Source organism: Camelina sativa, chromosome 10, assembly GCF_000633955.1.
Source record: "Camelina sativa cultivar DH55 chromosome 10, Cs, whole genome shotgun sequence".
NCBI classification, from domain to species: domain Eukaryota; kingdom Viridiplantae; phylum Streptophyta; class Magnoliopsida; order Brassicales; family Brassicaceae; genus Camelina; species Camelina sativa.
This window is the reverse complement of record NC_025694.1, coordinates 12,807,449-12,822,866: the sequence shown is the minus strand read 5'-3', so window position 1 is coordinate 12,822,866 and position 15,418 is coordinate 12,807,449. Positions and strand designations below refer to the sequence as shown.

The 15,418-nt window shown below is 40.3% G+C and overlaps 4 protein-coding genes and 1 pseudogene across 6 annotated transcripts; 2 read left to right on the top strand and 3 right to left on the bottom strand.

The window, feature by feature from the left end:
* LOC104720304 lies at window positions 2,933–3,654 on the top strand (annotated as a pseudogene).
* LOC104718731 (pentatricopeptide repeat-containing protein At4g16470-like) lies at window positions 5,076–8,710 on the bottom strand. 2 transcript variants are annotated; one of them, XM_019231142.1, is made up of 3 exons: window positions 8,615–8,710; window positions 6,913–7,222; window positions 5,076–6,703 (listed from the first exon to the last, which is right to left on the bottom strand). In XM_019231142.1, the coding sequence occupies exons 2-3, from the start codon at window positions 7,131–7,133 to the stop codon at window positions 5,395–5,397; spliced, it is 1,530 nt and encodes a 509-aa protein (XP_019086687.1). In that variant the 5' UTR covers window positions 7,134–7,222; window positions 8,615–8,710; the 3' UTR covers window positions 5,076–5,394. The 2 variants fall into 2 exon arrangements, with proteins under 2 accessions (XP_019086687.1, XP_010434830.1); XM_010436528.2 differs by lacking the exon at window positions 8,615–8,710 and adding an exon at window positions 7,664–7,759.
* On the top strand, window positions 8,838–10,711 carry LOC104718729 (transcription factor bHLH3). Of its 2 annotated transcripts, none has more exons than XM_010436525.2 (2): window positions 8,838–9,041; window positions 9,139–10,711. In XM_010436525.2, the coding sequence occupies exon 2, from the start codon at window positions 9,144–9,146 to the stop codon at window positions 10,548–10,550; it is 1,407 nt and encodes a 468-aa protein (XP_010434827.1). In that variant the 5' UTR covers window positions 8,838–9,041; window positions 9,139–9,143; the 3' UTR covers window positions 10,551–10,711. The 2 variants fall into 2 exon arrangements, with proteins under 2 accessions (XP_010434827.1, XP_010434826.1); XM_010436524.2 differs by having other exon boundaries at window positions 8,840–9,041; window positions 9,127–10,711.
* Window positions 10,628–13,284, bottom strand: LOC104718730 (protein NAR1). Its single transcript, XM_010436526.2, has 10 exons — window positions 12,942–13,284; window positions 12,693–12,763; window positions 12,270–12,610; window positions 12,063–12,189; window positions 11,823–11,976; window positions 11,683–11,732; window positions 11,423–11,594; window positions 11,206–11,332; window positions 11,026–11,120; window positions 10,628–10,940 (listed from the first exon to the last, which is right to left on the bottom strand). The coding sequence occupies exons 1-10, from the start codon at window positions 13,065–13,067 to the stop codon at window positions 10,788–10,790; spliced, it is 1,416 nt and encodes a 471-aa protein (XP_010434828.1). The 5' UTR covers window positions 13,068–13,284; the 3' UTR covers window positions 10,628–10,787.
* LOC104718728 (CASP-like protein 2B1) lies at window positions 13,464–14,888 on the bottom strand. Its single transcript, XM_010436522.2, has 3 exons — window positions 14,506–14,888; window positions 14,257–14,389; window positions 13,464–13,922 (listed from the first exon to the last, which is right to left on the bottom strand). Exons 1-3 carry the CDS (start codon window positions 14,667–14,669, stop codon window positions 13,671–13,673), a joined length of 549 nt encoding a protein of 182 aa, XP_010434824.1. The 5' UTR covers window positions 14,670–14,888; the 3' UTR covers window positions 13,464–13,670.

Here is a 15,418-nt window from a genome sequence, read left to right as displayed (position 1 = left end):
AATGCTGACTCTTATAGCTAAAGTGGGAAAACCAGAGACGATGACACAGTTTCGACCAATAAGTCTCTGTAATGTCTTGTTTAAAATGATTACTAAGACGATGGTGATGCGATTGAAACGTGTGATGCCTAATTTGATAGGTCCTGCACAGTCGAGTTTTATCCCAGGGAGATTGAGTGTGGATAATATTGTTCTGGTCCAAGAAGCGGTTCACTCTATGCGTAGGAAGAAAGGCAGGAAGGGTTGATTGTTGTTAAAATTGGATTTAGAGAAGCCTATGATAGGATCAGGTGGGATTTCCTTGAGGATACGCTTTATGCAGCTAGATTACCAGAACAGTGGGTCCATTGGATTATGAAGTGTGTAACGGGCCCTTCGATGACCTTATTGTGGAATGGAGAGAAACCAGAATCCTTCACACCTTTGAGGGGACTTCGCCAGGGGGACCCTTTGTCACCATACCTGTTTGTTCTTTGTCTTGAGAGGTTATGTCACCAGATTGAGAGAGCTGTGGGTGTTGGAGAGTGGAAACCGATAGGTCTCTCGCGAGGAGGACCAAAGCTTTCTCATGTTTGTTTTGTTGATGACCTCATTTTGTTTGCTGAAGCTTCTGTTAATCAAATCAGAGTGTTAAGTCAAGTTTTGGAGACTTTTTGTGTTGCTTCAGGTCAGAAAATTAGTTTGGAAAAGTCCAAGATTTATTTTTCTGGTAATGTGCATAAAGACTTGAAGAGGATGATTAGTGATGCAAGTGGCGTTAATTCTACCACTGATTTGGGGAAGTATTTGGGGATGCCAGTTCTCCAAAAGAGGATAAACAAGAACACCTTTGGAGAGGTACTTGAACGAGTCTCCTCACGATTGGCAGGCTGGAAAGGTCAATCTTTGAGCCTTGCAGGGCGTTTGACTTTAACCAAAGTTGTGTTATCATCAATCCCTGTTCACTCGATGAGCTCTATTGCACTACCTAAATCAACTCTTGACTCACTGGACAGGATTTCAAGATCATTTTTATGGGGTTCCACGCCTGAGAAGAGGAAGCAACATCTGTTGTCATGGACACGGGTTTGTAAGACTAAACAAGAAGGTGGTTTGGGGATTCGGTCTGCTAGGATGATGAATACTGCTTTATTGGCCAAGTTAGGGTGGAGATTGTTGAATGATACAGGGAGTTTGTGGGCTAAGGTGTTGAAAAGCAAATATAAAGTGAAAGATGTGCATGATCTCTCTTGGCTGGTGCCAAAAGGTACTTGGTCCTCTACCTGGCGGAGTGTGGGCTTAGGCTTGAGGGAAGTAGTGATACCGGGATTAAGCTGGATTTTGGGGAATGGCCAGAGGATCCTCTTTTGGCAGGATAGATGGTTGTTAGATGTACCGCTGTGTGATGTTTTGATAGAACCGTTACAGCCTGTATAAGTTTCAGTGACTGTTTCAGAGGTATGGAGGAATGGGCAAGGTTGGAGGTTGGACAAGATTGCTCAGTATGTGCCAGAGCATGTCCGGTTGCATTTGTACTCTGTCGTGTTGGATAATGTTACTGGGGCGAAGGATCGCATTTTCTTGGGGTGAGGGCTTGGACGGGAAATTCACGGTTCGGTCGACGTATAGTTTTTTAACTCGCGATTATACACCTCGATTAAATCTTAGCAAATTGTATGATCAGGTATGGAAGGTGGTTGCCCCGGAAAGAGTGAAGGTCTTTTTGTGGCTCGGAGTAAATCAGGTTGTCATGACTAATATGGAGAGGAAGAGGCGACATCTCTGTGATAATGGTATTTGTCATGTCTGTAAGGGTGGAGAAGAGACTATTCTTCATGTGTTAAGAGATTGTCCTGCTATGTCTGGAGTGTGGAGTAGAATCATTCCACGGAGACAATGGGATAGCTTTTTTACACAATCGTTAATTGAATGGGTGTATGACAATCTTAGGGACAACATGGTAGTGGGTGAGAGTCTGTGGTCTACCTTATTTGTGATGTCTATATGGTGGGGATGGAAATGGCATTGTGGAAACGTTTTTGGAACTAATGGTAAGTGCAGGGATCGTGTGAAGTTCATTAAAGAGTTGGCTAAGGAGGTGATTCAGGCGCATGTGAAGTCACGATCCCAGAGGCGGACGGGTGTTCGGGTGGAGAGGTTGATTTCGTGGACTAAACCGAGGGAGAACTGGCGGAAATTAAATACTGATGGGGCTTCTAGGGGTAATCCTGGTTTGGCGACTGCAGGAGGGGTGCTGCGGAACGCGGATGGGGTGTGGTGTACTGGATTTAGTTTGAATATTGGGGTATGTTCTGCTACTTTAGCGGAAGTGTGGGGAGTTTATTATGGTTTACATATTGCTTGGGAGTATTGTGCCACCTGTGTGGAGTTGGAGGTGGATTCGGAGGTAGTGGTTGGTTTTCTTAAGAAAAGGATCGATGATTCGCATCCTTTGTCCTTCCTAGTACGCTTGTGCTATGGCTGTATTTCAAGGGACTGGCTAGTCCGTATTTCTCATGTGTATAGGGAAGCTAATCGTCTTGCTGATGGGTTAGCGAAGACGGTTAGCGAACTATGCGTTCTCTTTACCGCTTGGGTATCATTCTTTTTCTATTTGTCCGGATGTTGTTCGTTCCGCAATGGTTGAGGATGTTAATGGATCTTCGATCCCATGTAATGTTCGGTTGTAATTTCTTTTCTTTTTCTTCTAATAAAACATAGGGGACATTGTCTCCTATTTCATACAAAAGAAAAAAAGAAAAGAAAACTGAGTTTTAGTAAAAATAAATAATTTCTTTAAGTGCATACAAGTCGAATTTATTATATAAGGAGGAGAAAAAATGGAAAACACATTACTAATTAGGATATCGAATCTATAAATATGAGTTTGCTTACTTTTTGCTTCAGTCTCTCTCTCTCTTTCTGTTTTTCATCTCTCTTATTTTCTCGGTAAGGAAACAAAAACCCTAACGATGACGATGGCGATGAAAAGAGGAGGAACAAAGAGAAAGATTGAGATTAAGAAACGGGACACTAAACAACAACGCTCGGTGGCTTGCAGCAAACGCCGTCAAACTCTTTTCTCCAAAGCCGCTGATCTATGCCTTCTCTCCGGGGCCAACATCGCCGTCTTCGTAACCTCTCCGGCAGAGAACTCAGACGTTGTATACTCCTTCTCCGGTTACTCTCCTGCCTCTGAAATTGCTGACTGTTACCTCAACGGCAAGCGTCCGACTTCTATTAACCCCCAATCCAAGCTAGGGTTTTGGTGGGAAGACACTGATCTCTACCGTTATTGCGACGTAACGATATCTCTGAGTTAAACGTGATCGAGGATCGTATGATGAGAACGAGGAAGCATCTGATGGATTGCCTTGAGAAGAAAGAAAAATCACAATTGTTTCCAATTCTGATCATCAAAACCCTAGCTCCTTTTCTCTCGACGAAAACCCAAAGTCCTCTACTCCATCTTCCTGTGATGAATTTGCTTCTTTTGAACAGAACTATACTTTCTCCTCCCTCGAGAAGATCTGTGGCGAGCCTTCATCACAAGCTACTTGTTACTATGACCAAAACCATACCTTCGCTATTAAAGATCTCTACCGCGACTCATCATCCGGTTACTTGCTGAAACAAGATGATGGATTTGTTGAATCTTTATGGGAAACAGAGTGACATAATGACATAATGAGTATATTCCAAGAACCAGTCCTTTAAGCACCGTCCTTTAATATTTTTTTAAACTCTAACTTGATCTGTTCATTACGTAATTACCTTGTTATTATTCTCTGTTTAACGATCTTGGAGATTCATGTTGTTTATTTGTTTTCAATTCAATATTGCAATATTATAATAATCAAAAATGTCTATTGTTTGTCTAGTCGAATCTGGAAAGTTGTGTTCTGTTCTGTGTCAGTAAATTTGGTTTTTGTGAATCACACAGTGTGATTCTCAAAATCAAAACAGTTTTCACTTTTTAGAATTTCAATCTCGAACCTTTGAGAAACTAGTACAGTATCGAATACTGGTTAGATTCAGAATAGTAGTGCTCTCTTCTCTTGCCAATCTTGTTTAAAAAAACGTTTGCTTTTTTACGGTTGGATGCAATCTTGAGTAGAAGAAACAACAATGTTACAGTAGTCAGTAGTTAGGGAAGAATCTTAAAGCTGTCTTTTTTGATTCTCCAAATCCATTTGAGGGTTTAGAGTTATAAAATATCGCAACAATACAGTTTCATAACTTCTTTGTATGTTGTGGTAGATTCATGTATCAAAGGAGGTTGGAACATTCGCCGGAGTGATCGTTAGAGACTCAGATTCGATCATCAGAGACTTCAATGGATGTCCCTTCACCAGTTGATAAATTATCATCCATTGATTCAAACCCAGATGAGTAAATAAATTTTTTAGCTTCTACGAATTTATTTTTGTTTCTTTCCTTCGATTTTTTGTGGTTTGATCTGCTTGGATGTTTGAATTTTATTCGATTGTTTTGTCTGAATCAGGGACAAAACTTGTCTAGTGCTTGTGGCAACTGGGAGTTTCAATCCTCCTTCTTTAATGCATTTACGCATCTTTGGTGGGTTTTACCATATCATCATTGCTTTGATTTTATGCCTTGTTGATTCTGTTATTGTGTTAGCTTTTTATATTTTTGGTTTAAGGATATGAAAAGAAAGAAGAGCACAACTTTAAAGGTTTTTGGATGTTCATCATGTTAAACCAAATCGTTGATGCTGCCACTGTTTGTTCTTCTCATGAGGAGGGCAGTCGGAGACTGCCGCTTATGAAGAGTCCTTCCAACGTTTTTTCGAGGCAAAGAAGAAGCTGCATGAGGGAGATGAGTTAGCTGCGGTTGATTCGCATGAACTGGTGTGGACGCTACTGCTAGTACCTCCCAAGTCTGAGCCAAAGAGGCAAAGGTGTTTTTAAATTGCATACTACAATGTATGTGGGAGAAAGACCTTGATTTAGTTCCCCCTGCGGCCCTGCCTTTCAATCTTTTAACTCTGTTTCATTTTTTCTTTAAATGTTAAAACATATCTTTAATGTATGGATGTGAGTAAATATATGATTTTGTCTATGGTTTGTTATATAACCACCACCGATACTATACTAGTCTGCAATGTATTATACAAAGAATCGTGTTTCCATCACCAATCACATCAATTGTATTGAGTTTTGAAACTTATCTACAAATCACATTTTACAAACCAATTTGTTAATGCCCATCCAAACCTAAACTTTTGTCTGAACCATGACAGATTTGCCAGAGCCTGTCACTGGAGTTTCTCTATACCCACCTGATATTTGACTCCACAAACTGTACCTTTTTCTCTTTACCAGGCTTAATATGAGAAACTGCAATAGCATCACACAAAAAAAAATTCTTTCAGCTAATTGCAGGTTGTTTTGGTCAAACAATGCAAGCGTCTAAGTCATCTGGATAGTAGTCAACATCCATAAAGAATGAAGTCATCTCATGGACCTTCTTGTATATCTTCCCAGATAGTCTGTGAGACGTATCATCTTTCATGAATCTATGAACTTCCCCTTGTAATTCGATCTGGCTATACCCGGGATCTTTTTTAACTCCTGCATTCTCCATTCTCCGTCTAACCTTTGAGGCAGCATCCAGGAATCCACAACTCGCATATCCATTGGCAAACACCACGTAGTTCCCCCCATTTGTTGGATCCAACTCCAAAAACTTTGTAGCTGCGACTTCTAGCAGTTTCACATTCCCGTGAATCCTGCAAGCCCCAAGTAAGGAACCCCATACCGGAGCGTGCTCCTTGCATGGTGACTTCATAACAAACTCGTATGCTTCTTGTATCCTACCAGCACGCCCTAACGTATCAACCATAGCTGCATAGTGTTGTCCCTCAGGTTCAATCCCGTAATCTCTCTTCATAGAATTGAAATGCTCCCAAGCTTTATCAACTAAACCTCCATGGTTACACGCAGTGAGAACCACCAAAAATGTAACAGGATTTGGTCTACAGCCTTCTTCCTTCATCTTATCAAAGCATTTTAACACCTCTGAAACTTTTCCATGATATCCATATCCAGACATCAATGAAGTCCATGTAACAACGTTTCTGGTGGACAACTGGTCAAATAATTTGTGGCCATCAGAGAAACTGCTGCATTTGAAGTACATATCAACAAGGGCACTATCGACTATAATGTTGGACTTGATAAGGCACTTAATCATCACAGCGTGGGCTCTCATTCCGTGTTCCAGGGATGCTAACGCAGAACAAGCTCTAAACACTGAAGCAAAGGTATACTGGTCCGGAACTATTCTGTTCTGTCTCATATCATAGTAAATATAAAGCCCTTCTTGTTCTAGACCCTTTTGCACATACCCTGATATCATGGCGTTCCATGGAATCAAGTCCCCCTTAGAATGCAAACAACGAAAGAGAATCCCAGCAGTTTGAAGATCCCCAGATAAGGCGTAAAGTATCAACAACTTGACTTTCAAATACTCATTGGGAGCAAATCCTACAACAACCATCTGAGCATGTATCCGTTTCCCTTTTGTATACTCCTTCCTTTGCTTACATTCCTGCAACATCACAGCATAAGTCTCAGGCTGGACTTGCAACCACCCGCTACGCCACAATAACCCAACAGCTTCTTTCAACCTCCCAGTAACACACAGACCCTTTAGTGTCTTATCCAGCTTCTCTTTCTTTCTCTGACTCTCCACCTGAAAGCTAGAAACATGTTGCAGGTCAGGTGAAGAACCAAAAATTTGATCTATCAATCAACGTAAAGCTTCCGACTTTATACAACCTCATAAGAAATGATCATAGCGTGATTGAACCAATTCAAGCAGAAGTATATAACAGGGCTCAGCATTCATACCGACAAAACAAGTAAAACAAGAATCAGGCAAATGAAAGAAGTAAGACCAGAATCAGACCTGCTAATTCTCCTCTCTGCCAGCATCTGGCGTAGGATAGTGGTCGCGTTGCCGGAAAACATAGGACCACAAGCCAAAGACTGAGACACCTCCGTTTGAAACTCCCGAGTGAAAGCAACCTTGGCTAGCCTGTTCAGCGTGAAGCAGATAGACCAAGAGTTGGATTTTTGAGAAAGAGAAGACGAGACTAGTGGCGTTCTCATCCAAAAAACAATGAACATTCCATCAACGGAGAAATTGATTGTTGTGCCTTCTTCCAATTAAATTTCTTGATTTAACGGTTCAAGCGCATTTCTCATTTTCCTCGTTTCTGCAACAAAACACGCAAAACACAATATCTCTCCCGTCAGCTTCAACAGTTGTAAAAAGACAATCACAGAGAGGAAGATAGTATGAGACTATAGTAGCTACTGAAAGTTTTCAAAAGCCACAAAATTTGAAGCGATGATCTCATTGTCCCAGCAATAAAAGCAATGAACGCAGATTCAAACAAATTCGAAATTCAATCAATTCAGCAGATACTGCTAAGTGCTAACTACATAGATGAAGATAGAAGAGACTGATGAAAAAAAAAAAAGATTTCAAAAGCCTCAATTTTGAGGCGATGCTCATTGTCCCAATGTTACAGATTCAAAGAAACTTAAAATTCAAATCATATTTCAGCAGAAATTGGCAATTACAAAAGAGAAATACACGAGCAAAAAAAACCATTTGGGGAAGAATAAATTGTGAGTGAATTTAAGGAAGAAACCTCTGAGTTAGGGTCTTCGTAATTCTGAAAGTTCCCACGAGAGCGACGCATTGAGGTTATGGGGTTTAAACGAAATCCAATTACATTATTGGGGTTTGGTTTGTAAGAAAAGGAAAACATTGCAGTTGAAAACGAAAGAAAAAAGGAAATCTTGTCCTTAGTATTAAATACGATTCAACTCACGTTCACACATCTTTCATTTCTTGTTTCTTCGTCAATTTCAGACAAACGTAAACTACAGTACAGATCTAAGTGAATCAAAGCTCAAGGTTTTGTCTTCTCTTTGATCAGTCTTTAGCTCGGGCAATATAAATTAGAGATAAGTCTTTGGTTTAAAGGGATTTGCATTCATATCAGCAAACCCTAAAATCGGTGTCCCCAGCAAGAAACACGTGATCCTTCCCCACATCTCCTCTTCCCCCCTTTTGTAAGCGGCGGTTTCAACCCAATAATACCTTTTAAATTCGTTTTGATTCTATACCCTAAATTTGTTGTGGGGTAATCCATTTCAGTGAACGTTTTAGGAGAAATGGGTCAAAAGTTTTGGGAGAATCTGGAAGATCGTGCGATGGTGGAATCCACCATAGGCTCTGAAGCTTGTGACTTTTTCATCTCAACCGCTTCAGCTTCCAACACTGCCTTGACCAAGTTAGTCTCGCCGCCGAGCGATTCCAATCTCCAGCAAGGTTTACGTCACGTTGTTGAAGGTTCTGATTGGGACTATGCACTTTTCTGGCTAGCTTCCAACGTTAATAGCTCCGATNGAAAAAAAAAAAAGATTTCAAAAGCCTCAATTTTGAGGCGATGCTCATTGTCCCAATGTTACAGATTCAAAGAAACTTAAAATTCAAATCATATTTCAGCAGAAATTGGCAATTACAAAAGAGAAATACACGAGCAAAAAAAACCATTTGGGGAAGAATAAATTGTGAGTGAATTTAAGGAAGAAACCTCTGAGTTAGGGTCTTCGTAATTCTGAAAGTTCCCACGAGAGCGACGCATTGAGGTTATGGGGTTTAAACGAAATCCAATTACATTATTGGGGTTTGGTTTGTAAGAAAAGGAAAACATTGCAGTTGAAAACGAAAGAAAAAAGGAAATCTTGTCCTTAGTATTAAATACGATTCAACTCACGTTCACACATCTTTCATTTCTTGTTTCTTCGTCAATTTCAGACAAACGTAAACTACAGTACAGATCTAAGTGAATCAAAGCTCAAGGTTTTGTCTTCTCTTTGATCAGTCTTTAGCTCGGGCAATATAAATTAGAGATAAGTCTTTGGTTTAAAGGGATTTGCATTCATATCAGCAAACCCTAAAATCGGTGTCCCCAGCAAGAAACACGTGATCCTTCCCCACATCTCCTCTTCCCCCCTTTTGTAAGCGGCGGTTTCAACCCAATAATACCTTTTAAATTCGTTTTGATTCTATACCCTAAATTTGTTGTGGGGTAATCCATTTCAGTGAACGTTTTAGGAGAAATGGGTCAAAAGTTTTGGGAGAATCTGGAAGATCGTGCGATGGTGGAATCCACCATAGGCTCTGAAGCTTGTGACTTTTTCATCTCAACCGCTTCAGCTTCCAACACTGCCTTGACCAAGTTAGTCTCGCCGCCGAGCGATTCCAATCTCCAGCAAGGTTTACGTCACGTTGTTGAAGGTTCTGATTGGGACTATGCACTTTTCTGGCTAGCTTCCAACGTTAATAGCTCCGATGGTTGTGTCTTGATCTGGGGAGATGGTCATTGCCGTGTCAAAAAGGGGGTTTCATCAGGTGAGGACTATTCTCAGCAAGATGAGACCAAAAGGCGTGTGCTTCGCAAGCTTCACTTGTCATTTGTTGGTTCGGATGAGGATCATCGTTTGGCCAAGTCAGGGGCTCTTACTGATCTCGACATGTTTTATCTGGCTTCTTTGTACTTTTCCTTTAGGTGTGATTCCAACAAGTACGGTCCTGCTGGAACCTATGTCTCTGGGAAGCCTCTCTGGGCTGCAGATTTGCCTAGCTGCTTGAGTTATTATAGGGTTAGGTCTTTCTTGGCTAGATCTGCTGGTTTTCAGACGGTCTTGTCTGTACCTGTGAATTGTGGGGTTGTTGAGCTTGGTTCTTTGAGAAATATTCCAGAAGACAAGAGTGTGATTGAGATGGTCAAATCAGTGTTTGGTGGATCTGACTTTGTTCAGGCTAAAGAAGCTCCCAAAATCTTTGGTCGACAGTTGAGCCTTGGTGGATCGAAACCACGGTCTATGAGTATTAATTTCTCCCCCAAGACAGAGGATGACTCTGGCTTTTCCTTGGAATCGTTTGAGGTACAAGCAATCGGAGGTTCTAATCAAGTGTACCCTTATGAACAAGGGAAAGATGAGACATTGTATCTAACTGACGAGCAGAAGCCGAGGAAGAGAGGGAGAAAACCTGCAAACGGAAGAGAAGAGGCTCTAAACCATGTGGAAGCAGAACGGCAGAGGAGGGAGAAGCTGAACCAGAGATTCTACGCATTGAGAGCTGTGGTGCCTAACATCTCCAAGATGGATAAGGCTTCGCTCCTTGCGGATGCAATCACGTACATCACGGATATGCAGAAGAAAATCAGGGTATACGAAACAGAGCAGCAGATTATGAAGAGGAGGGAGAGTAATCAGATAACTCCAGCAGAGGTTGATTATCAACAGAGGCACGATGACGCAGTGGTCAGGCTAAGCTGTCCGTTGGAAACTCATCCTGTTTCAAAGGTGATACAAACTTTGAGGGAGAATGAAGTTACACCTCATGATTCCAATGTGGCTGTCACAGAGGAGGGTGTGGTTCACACATTCACTCTCCGTCCTCAGGGTGGCTGCACCGCTGAGCAATTGAAGGACAGGCTCCTTGCCTCTCTCGCGCAGTAACTGCTATGTGATAGAGTAAAAGTGTTGGCTTGTATCAATGTATTATTACCAGCCGATTAAAACAAACTCATTAGTAAGATGTGTTAATTGTACTTTTATGTAATGTTGAGATTTGTCTTTTACATACATAAAAATTTGAGCAAAAAAAGCGTCTTTCGTCTCCTATATCTAAAGTACACAAATATAGAAACGTCTTTTGCCTAGCCAGTCAAAATTTCAACACCACCTCCGGTTTGTCTACCAATTGTTGAGCTGCGCTGTAACGCTTTTCACCACCGGATGATACTGAGTGTGCAAGTACTTCTTGGCCTCGTTGGAACCAGGCTCTTTAAGCCACTCTTCGTATAATCTCTTGGCTGTTGGATTCTGGTATGGATCTGTAATCAAAGTCTGGATCCAAAAAAGGAAAGTTATTATTAGCTTAGTTAATGAATTTAGACACTGCATGGTATCATTTAAGAGACGGGTAACTTACAGTATCATTCATATAAGTAGCTTCCAGTGAGTTGATCAATTCTTTCTGAGACTGCCCTGTCTTTGGCTTGATTTGCCCACCACCATTTAGGCAACCTGTTAGATAGAGCATTGTTAATAACTCAACATATAGGATACGTTTATCAACAAGGGTCTGCTTTCTGCAAAGTAGAAGATGAACCTGCAGGACACGCCATAATCTCTACATAATGATAATCGCATTTGCGCGTTTTCACTCTCCGAACGATATTCTGAAGGTTCTGGAAACCGTAACACAACGCGAATTTCAGCACTGTTTTACCTTCCAACTGCGAGACAAAACATGAAGAACATGAGACAAAAACCAAGGATTAATGAGAGAAATATTCAAAACTGTTACGGTCTGGCTAGGAACTTACTTGAAGAGTCACTTCACGGAAATCAGAATTTCTGAGAGTTTTAAACTCCAGAGGACCTTCAATAGTTTGTCCAAATAGTGTTTTTGCTGCATGTCTGAATATTGTTTCCGCATAGCCACCTGAACTCCCAGCTACACCATAAAGATTTCCTTCCTCGGTAACATTCGTCAACCTGATTTTGCAATGCAAATTTAAAATGTTATACTTCACATGAATTCATCACTCAGTAGCAGAGAAGATGAAATAATGATCCTACTTACAATCTGTCGAGTGGAGATTCCTCCAAATCTTTAAAGTCGACTCCTTTCAACTGCAATAATCCAGAACCAAATTCACAATTTATGCGGGGTGGTTGCAAAATTACAATGAAAACAGGGTTTAATCTCTATCACAGTCTCACCTTTATTAAATCCAAGATTTCACCAGATGTTAGCACGGAATCAACCTCAGTCAGTTTATCATCTGCTCCATCTTCAAAGACAAAGTCATCTCTCGCTGCCTCGAGCTTCTTATCGTAACAGGGCATCACAGTCACATGGTACACCTCCTTCAGTCTAGTTCCATGGAACAGTCACCCATAAATCCAAAAATTAAGGAAACCAACTAAATGATAACCGAAGTTTCAAGAGTACCACAGTACCTGAGTCCCAACGCTTGACACAAATGGTGTTTGATCGCAGCTCCAATAGTTTGCTGAGGACTCTTAACAGAAGAGACATACGGCAGAACAAAAGAGCCAAGCTGCTTTTCAGCATAACATATCCAACCTTGACACACAGAAAATTTTGCACATTACTCTCACATAGACAGACACATTCAATTACATCAAACGAGTAAAGCTGCTTACCAGGACAGGCAGAGGAAAGCACAGGTAAAGAGGATAGTGAATTTTCGCCATCTTCAGAATTAGCTTGCTTGTAACGGCTCACAAACTCATTACAAGCTTCAATAAGTACCAAGTCTCTGCTGCAGCTAGTATCAAACACAGCGTTAACTCCCAGAGACTTCAAAAACGTAGTCAGCTTCTTGAAAACCTGAAGAGGAGAGATCTCATAGTGAACCGCAAGGGAAGCTCTGGACTGTGGGGAAATAGACACAATCACGTCCTTGCCTTTGCTAAGTGCAGAGAGAAACTCGTCTAAGCTTTGCTTCTCAAGCATAACAGTCTCAGCCGATGTGATGCATCCACTGTATCATCATCATATGAAAAACCATTACACTCTATAAAGTCTCTATACTAACTCAGAATCAGTAAGTGAGTAGAACTGACCTGCAAGCCAAACAATCCTTAAGAGAAATTTTGACCGGTTCAAACTTCTCTTGTTTTGGAGCAATCACAACCTTCAAATACAAAATCAGCAAACAGAGGGAACACTTTTATTAGCTGGTGAACATATCAACAGAGGCAGTAAGCAATATAAAGTTGAGAATGAAAGAGATGACTACTCGACGAAGCAATTAAACACAACCAAATATATATATATATATATATCTTGGGGAAAGCATGTAAATTTCGAACCTGGGGTCGATCAGTCTTCTTAATAATAGGTTTTGTACCCTTAAGAGATATAACACAAGCTTGAGACGGAGCAATGAAATCGTTGAGATCTCCGAGCCTCAAGGTCGGCGAAAACTTCTTCGACATATCGCTTTCTATTCAGAACTTACAATTACTGAACTTTGGAGGCGAAGCAGAACCAAAACAAAAGGGCGACGATCAAGGATTGGTATCAGAGAAGCTGTGGCTATCGGAAAATCAGAACGGCGACGAAAGGTGATTTCTTTCTTCCTTTTTGGGTTCGATCAAAGCGACGAACGAAAGAGAGAGATAAACGAACTCAAAACCTTAATAAAAAAAAGGGTTGAATAGTCAAAAACGCAAATAGCAATAACGGGCCTCGTAATAATCTTATTGTGTAAAAGGGCCTAAATATAATTAAAGTTGCAATATAGGTCGGTGTAGTGTAAAAGAGAAACAACACTATGAGGTTTGGTGGTGCTTTGCTCAATACGTCAATAACCCTAAGACATGGATATGATCTTTCCCTACACATAACTATAGAAGCAGTACATTCTTTACCATTAAGAGGTTACAAAACAAAGCTCATAGTCTTGTTTTTTTTATCACAGGGCACAAAGAACATATCAGTTTTACATATGATTTGTCACATAGAAAGATCATCATTCATCAAGAAGAAGAAGAAGAAAAACAAGGGCCTACACTACTAAAGACAATGCGCATTTCCCTTCACCACGGCGAGGTTCTGCGGTCCTTTGTCGCACCGTACAAGCGGAAAAGACTAAAAGCAGAAATGCAGGAGACGAAAACCATAGCAATTGAGGCAAACAAGGCGCTGGAGACTCCTATAGCCATTCGGTTACAGAACTTGCCATACATATTGCACACTTTTATCCATTGCAAGTCTTCCTCTCCTTCCCTAGCAATCATACCAGACTCTGCTGTTGCTGCTATGGCCGCCACACTCAAGTACGCCATAACCTGCTCATTCAACAAAATCACATCATAAACATTTGCTGCCAACTACACTCTTAAATGCCCCAACAAAACTTCGTCTCCTAGATTCAATTTTCGAATTGCAAACAAAGCAAGGCAACATTTTCATACCTAATAAGTTAATTCAATTCTAATATCCAACCAAACCAAATTAAATGCTTGGAGAGACTTTTCAACATAGTACCTTACTTTTTCTCTAATTTGACCCCCGAGATCTCAAAATGACAAAGCAAAAAGCCACAAATCTCACAACTCAAAACACTAATTTAGGCAACAAAATGTAGGGATAAAGAGAAACACAAAACTAAACTAAACTCACCTGATCAGCAGAGAATATGGTCCAAGCAAGAGGCTTGCTGAACAAAACTGTTCCTTTCATAGTACCCACCACGCAACGAACTGATTGCAACAAAGAATAAACCGCAGCTATCCCATTAGCTACCACCAAGAACCTGCATCCCAAACAAGAACCACACCAAACAAAAAGTTGCGAACTTTGTCATCTCCCTCAAGTGAAATGGTGCTGGATAAGTAGTAAAATTCTGAAATGGGTTATCGACGAGCTTACACAACCGACTTCATATCAGAGTACTTGGCCGTCTTCTTGATTGTGAATATAAGCTTGACCTCAGAGTCTGTAACAATCAGAATAAGCCCAAGAAGAGCGAGCACACTGATGGAGATCCGTAAGAGCAGCTCCGTTAGCCTCAGTCTTCGATCAATAAGCTTCATCTTGCTTCCGTGGACTGATTCTGAACCCCCCTCAAGTAAGTACGCTTAAATTCCGATTTTGGACAAGACAGGAAGACAGGTTCCGTAGAGAGACAAGAGAGATAATAGTGTGATTAGTCGGCTTTGTTGAGGACTTAAATAGAGAGAAGCTTCATTGCTTTAACTTCACCCATCGCTTGGGGTCCCTTATTCCTTTATTGAAAACAAATATCACCAATATTGAGTGCATAACATTGCTACTAGTTCTTGTGTAAATTAAAGCTGGATGATATTTTTTTTTTCTTTTTAATTATTACTGAAATGAAAAAAGATATCCACAATAATTCAATGAAAAAGAAAAAGAAATATTCACAAATATCAATCAGTTTAAGAAAAGTCTTGATCCACATACATATTATGTAATCAATTTTACTACAGTGTTCATTTTACCCTGTTGTGTGTATCCTTTTGATAAATATATATATATAGAGATATTTTTTTCTGAAAATACATGAGAAAAAACGATATTTAAAAGTTTATGTTGATTGTACTTAGAGTGTTTGTGAAGTGTTTTTAGTTAATGTAATCAGTTTCTACAAGACTGAAAAATATGTTTACTATATTATATAGACTACATATCATCACCATGATAAACTACATACAAAAGGTTATACTACTAGAGTTTAAGTGAAGTGTTTTAGTTGTTGTAATCATGTTCTTCAAAAATGATAAAGATGTTTCCTAGCATCACCATCTTGATATTCCATTTT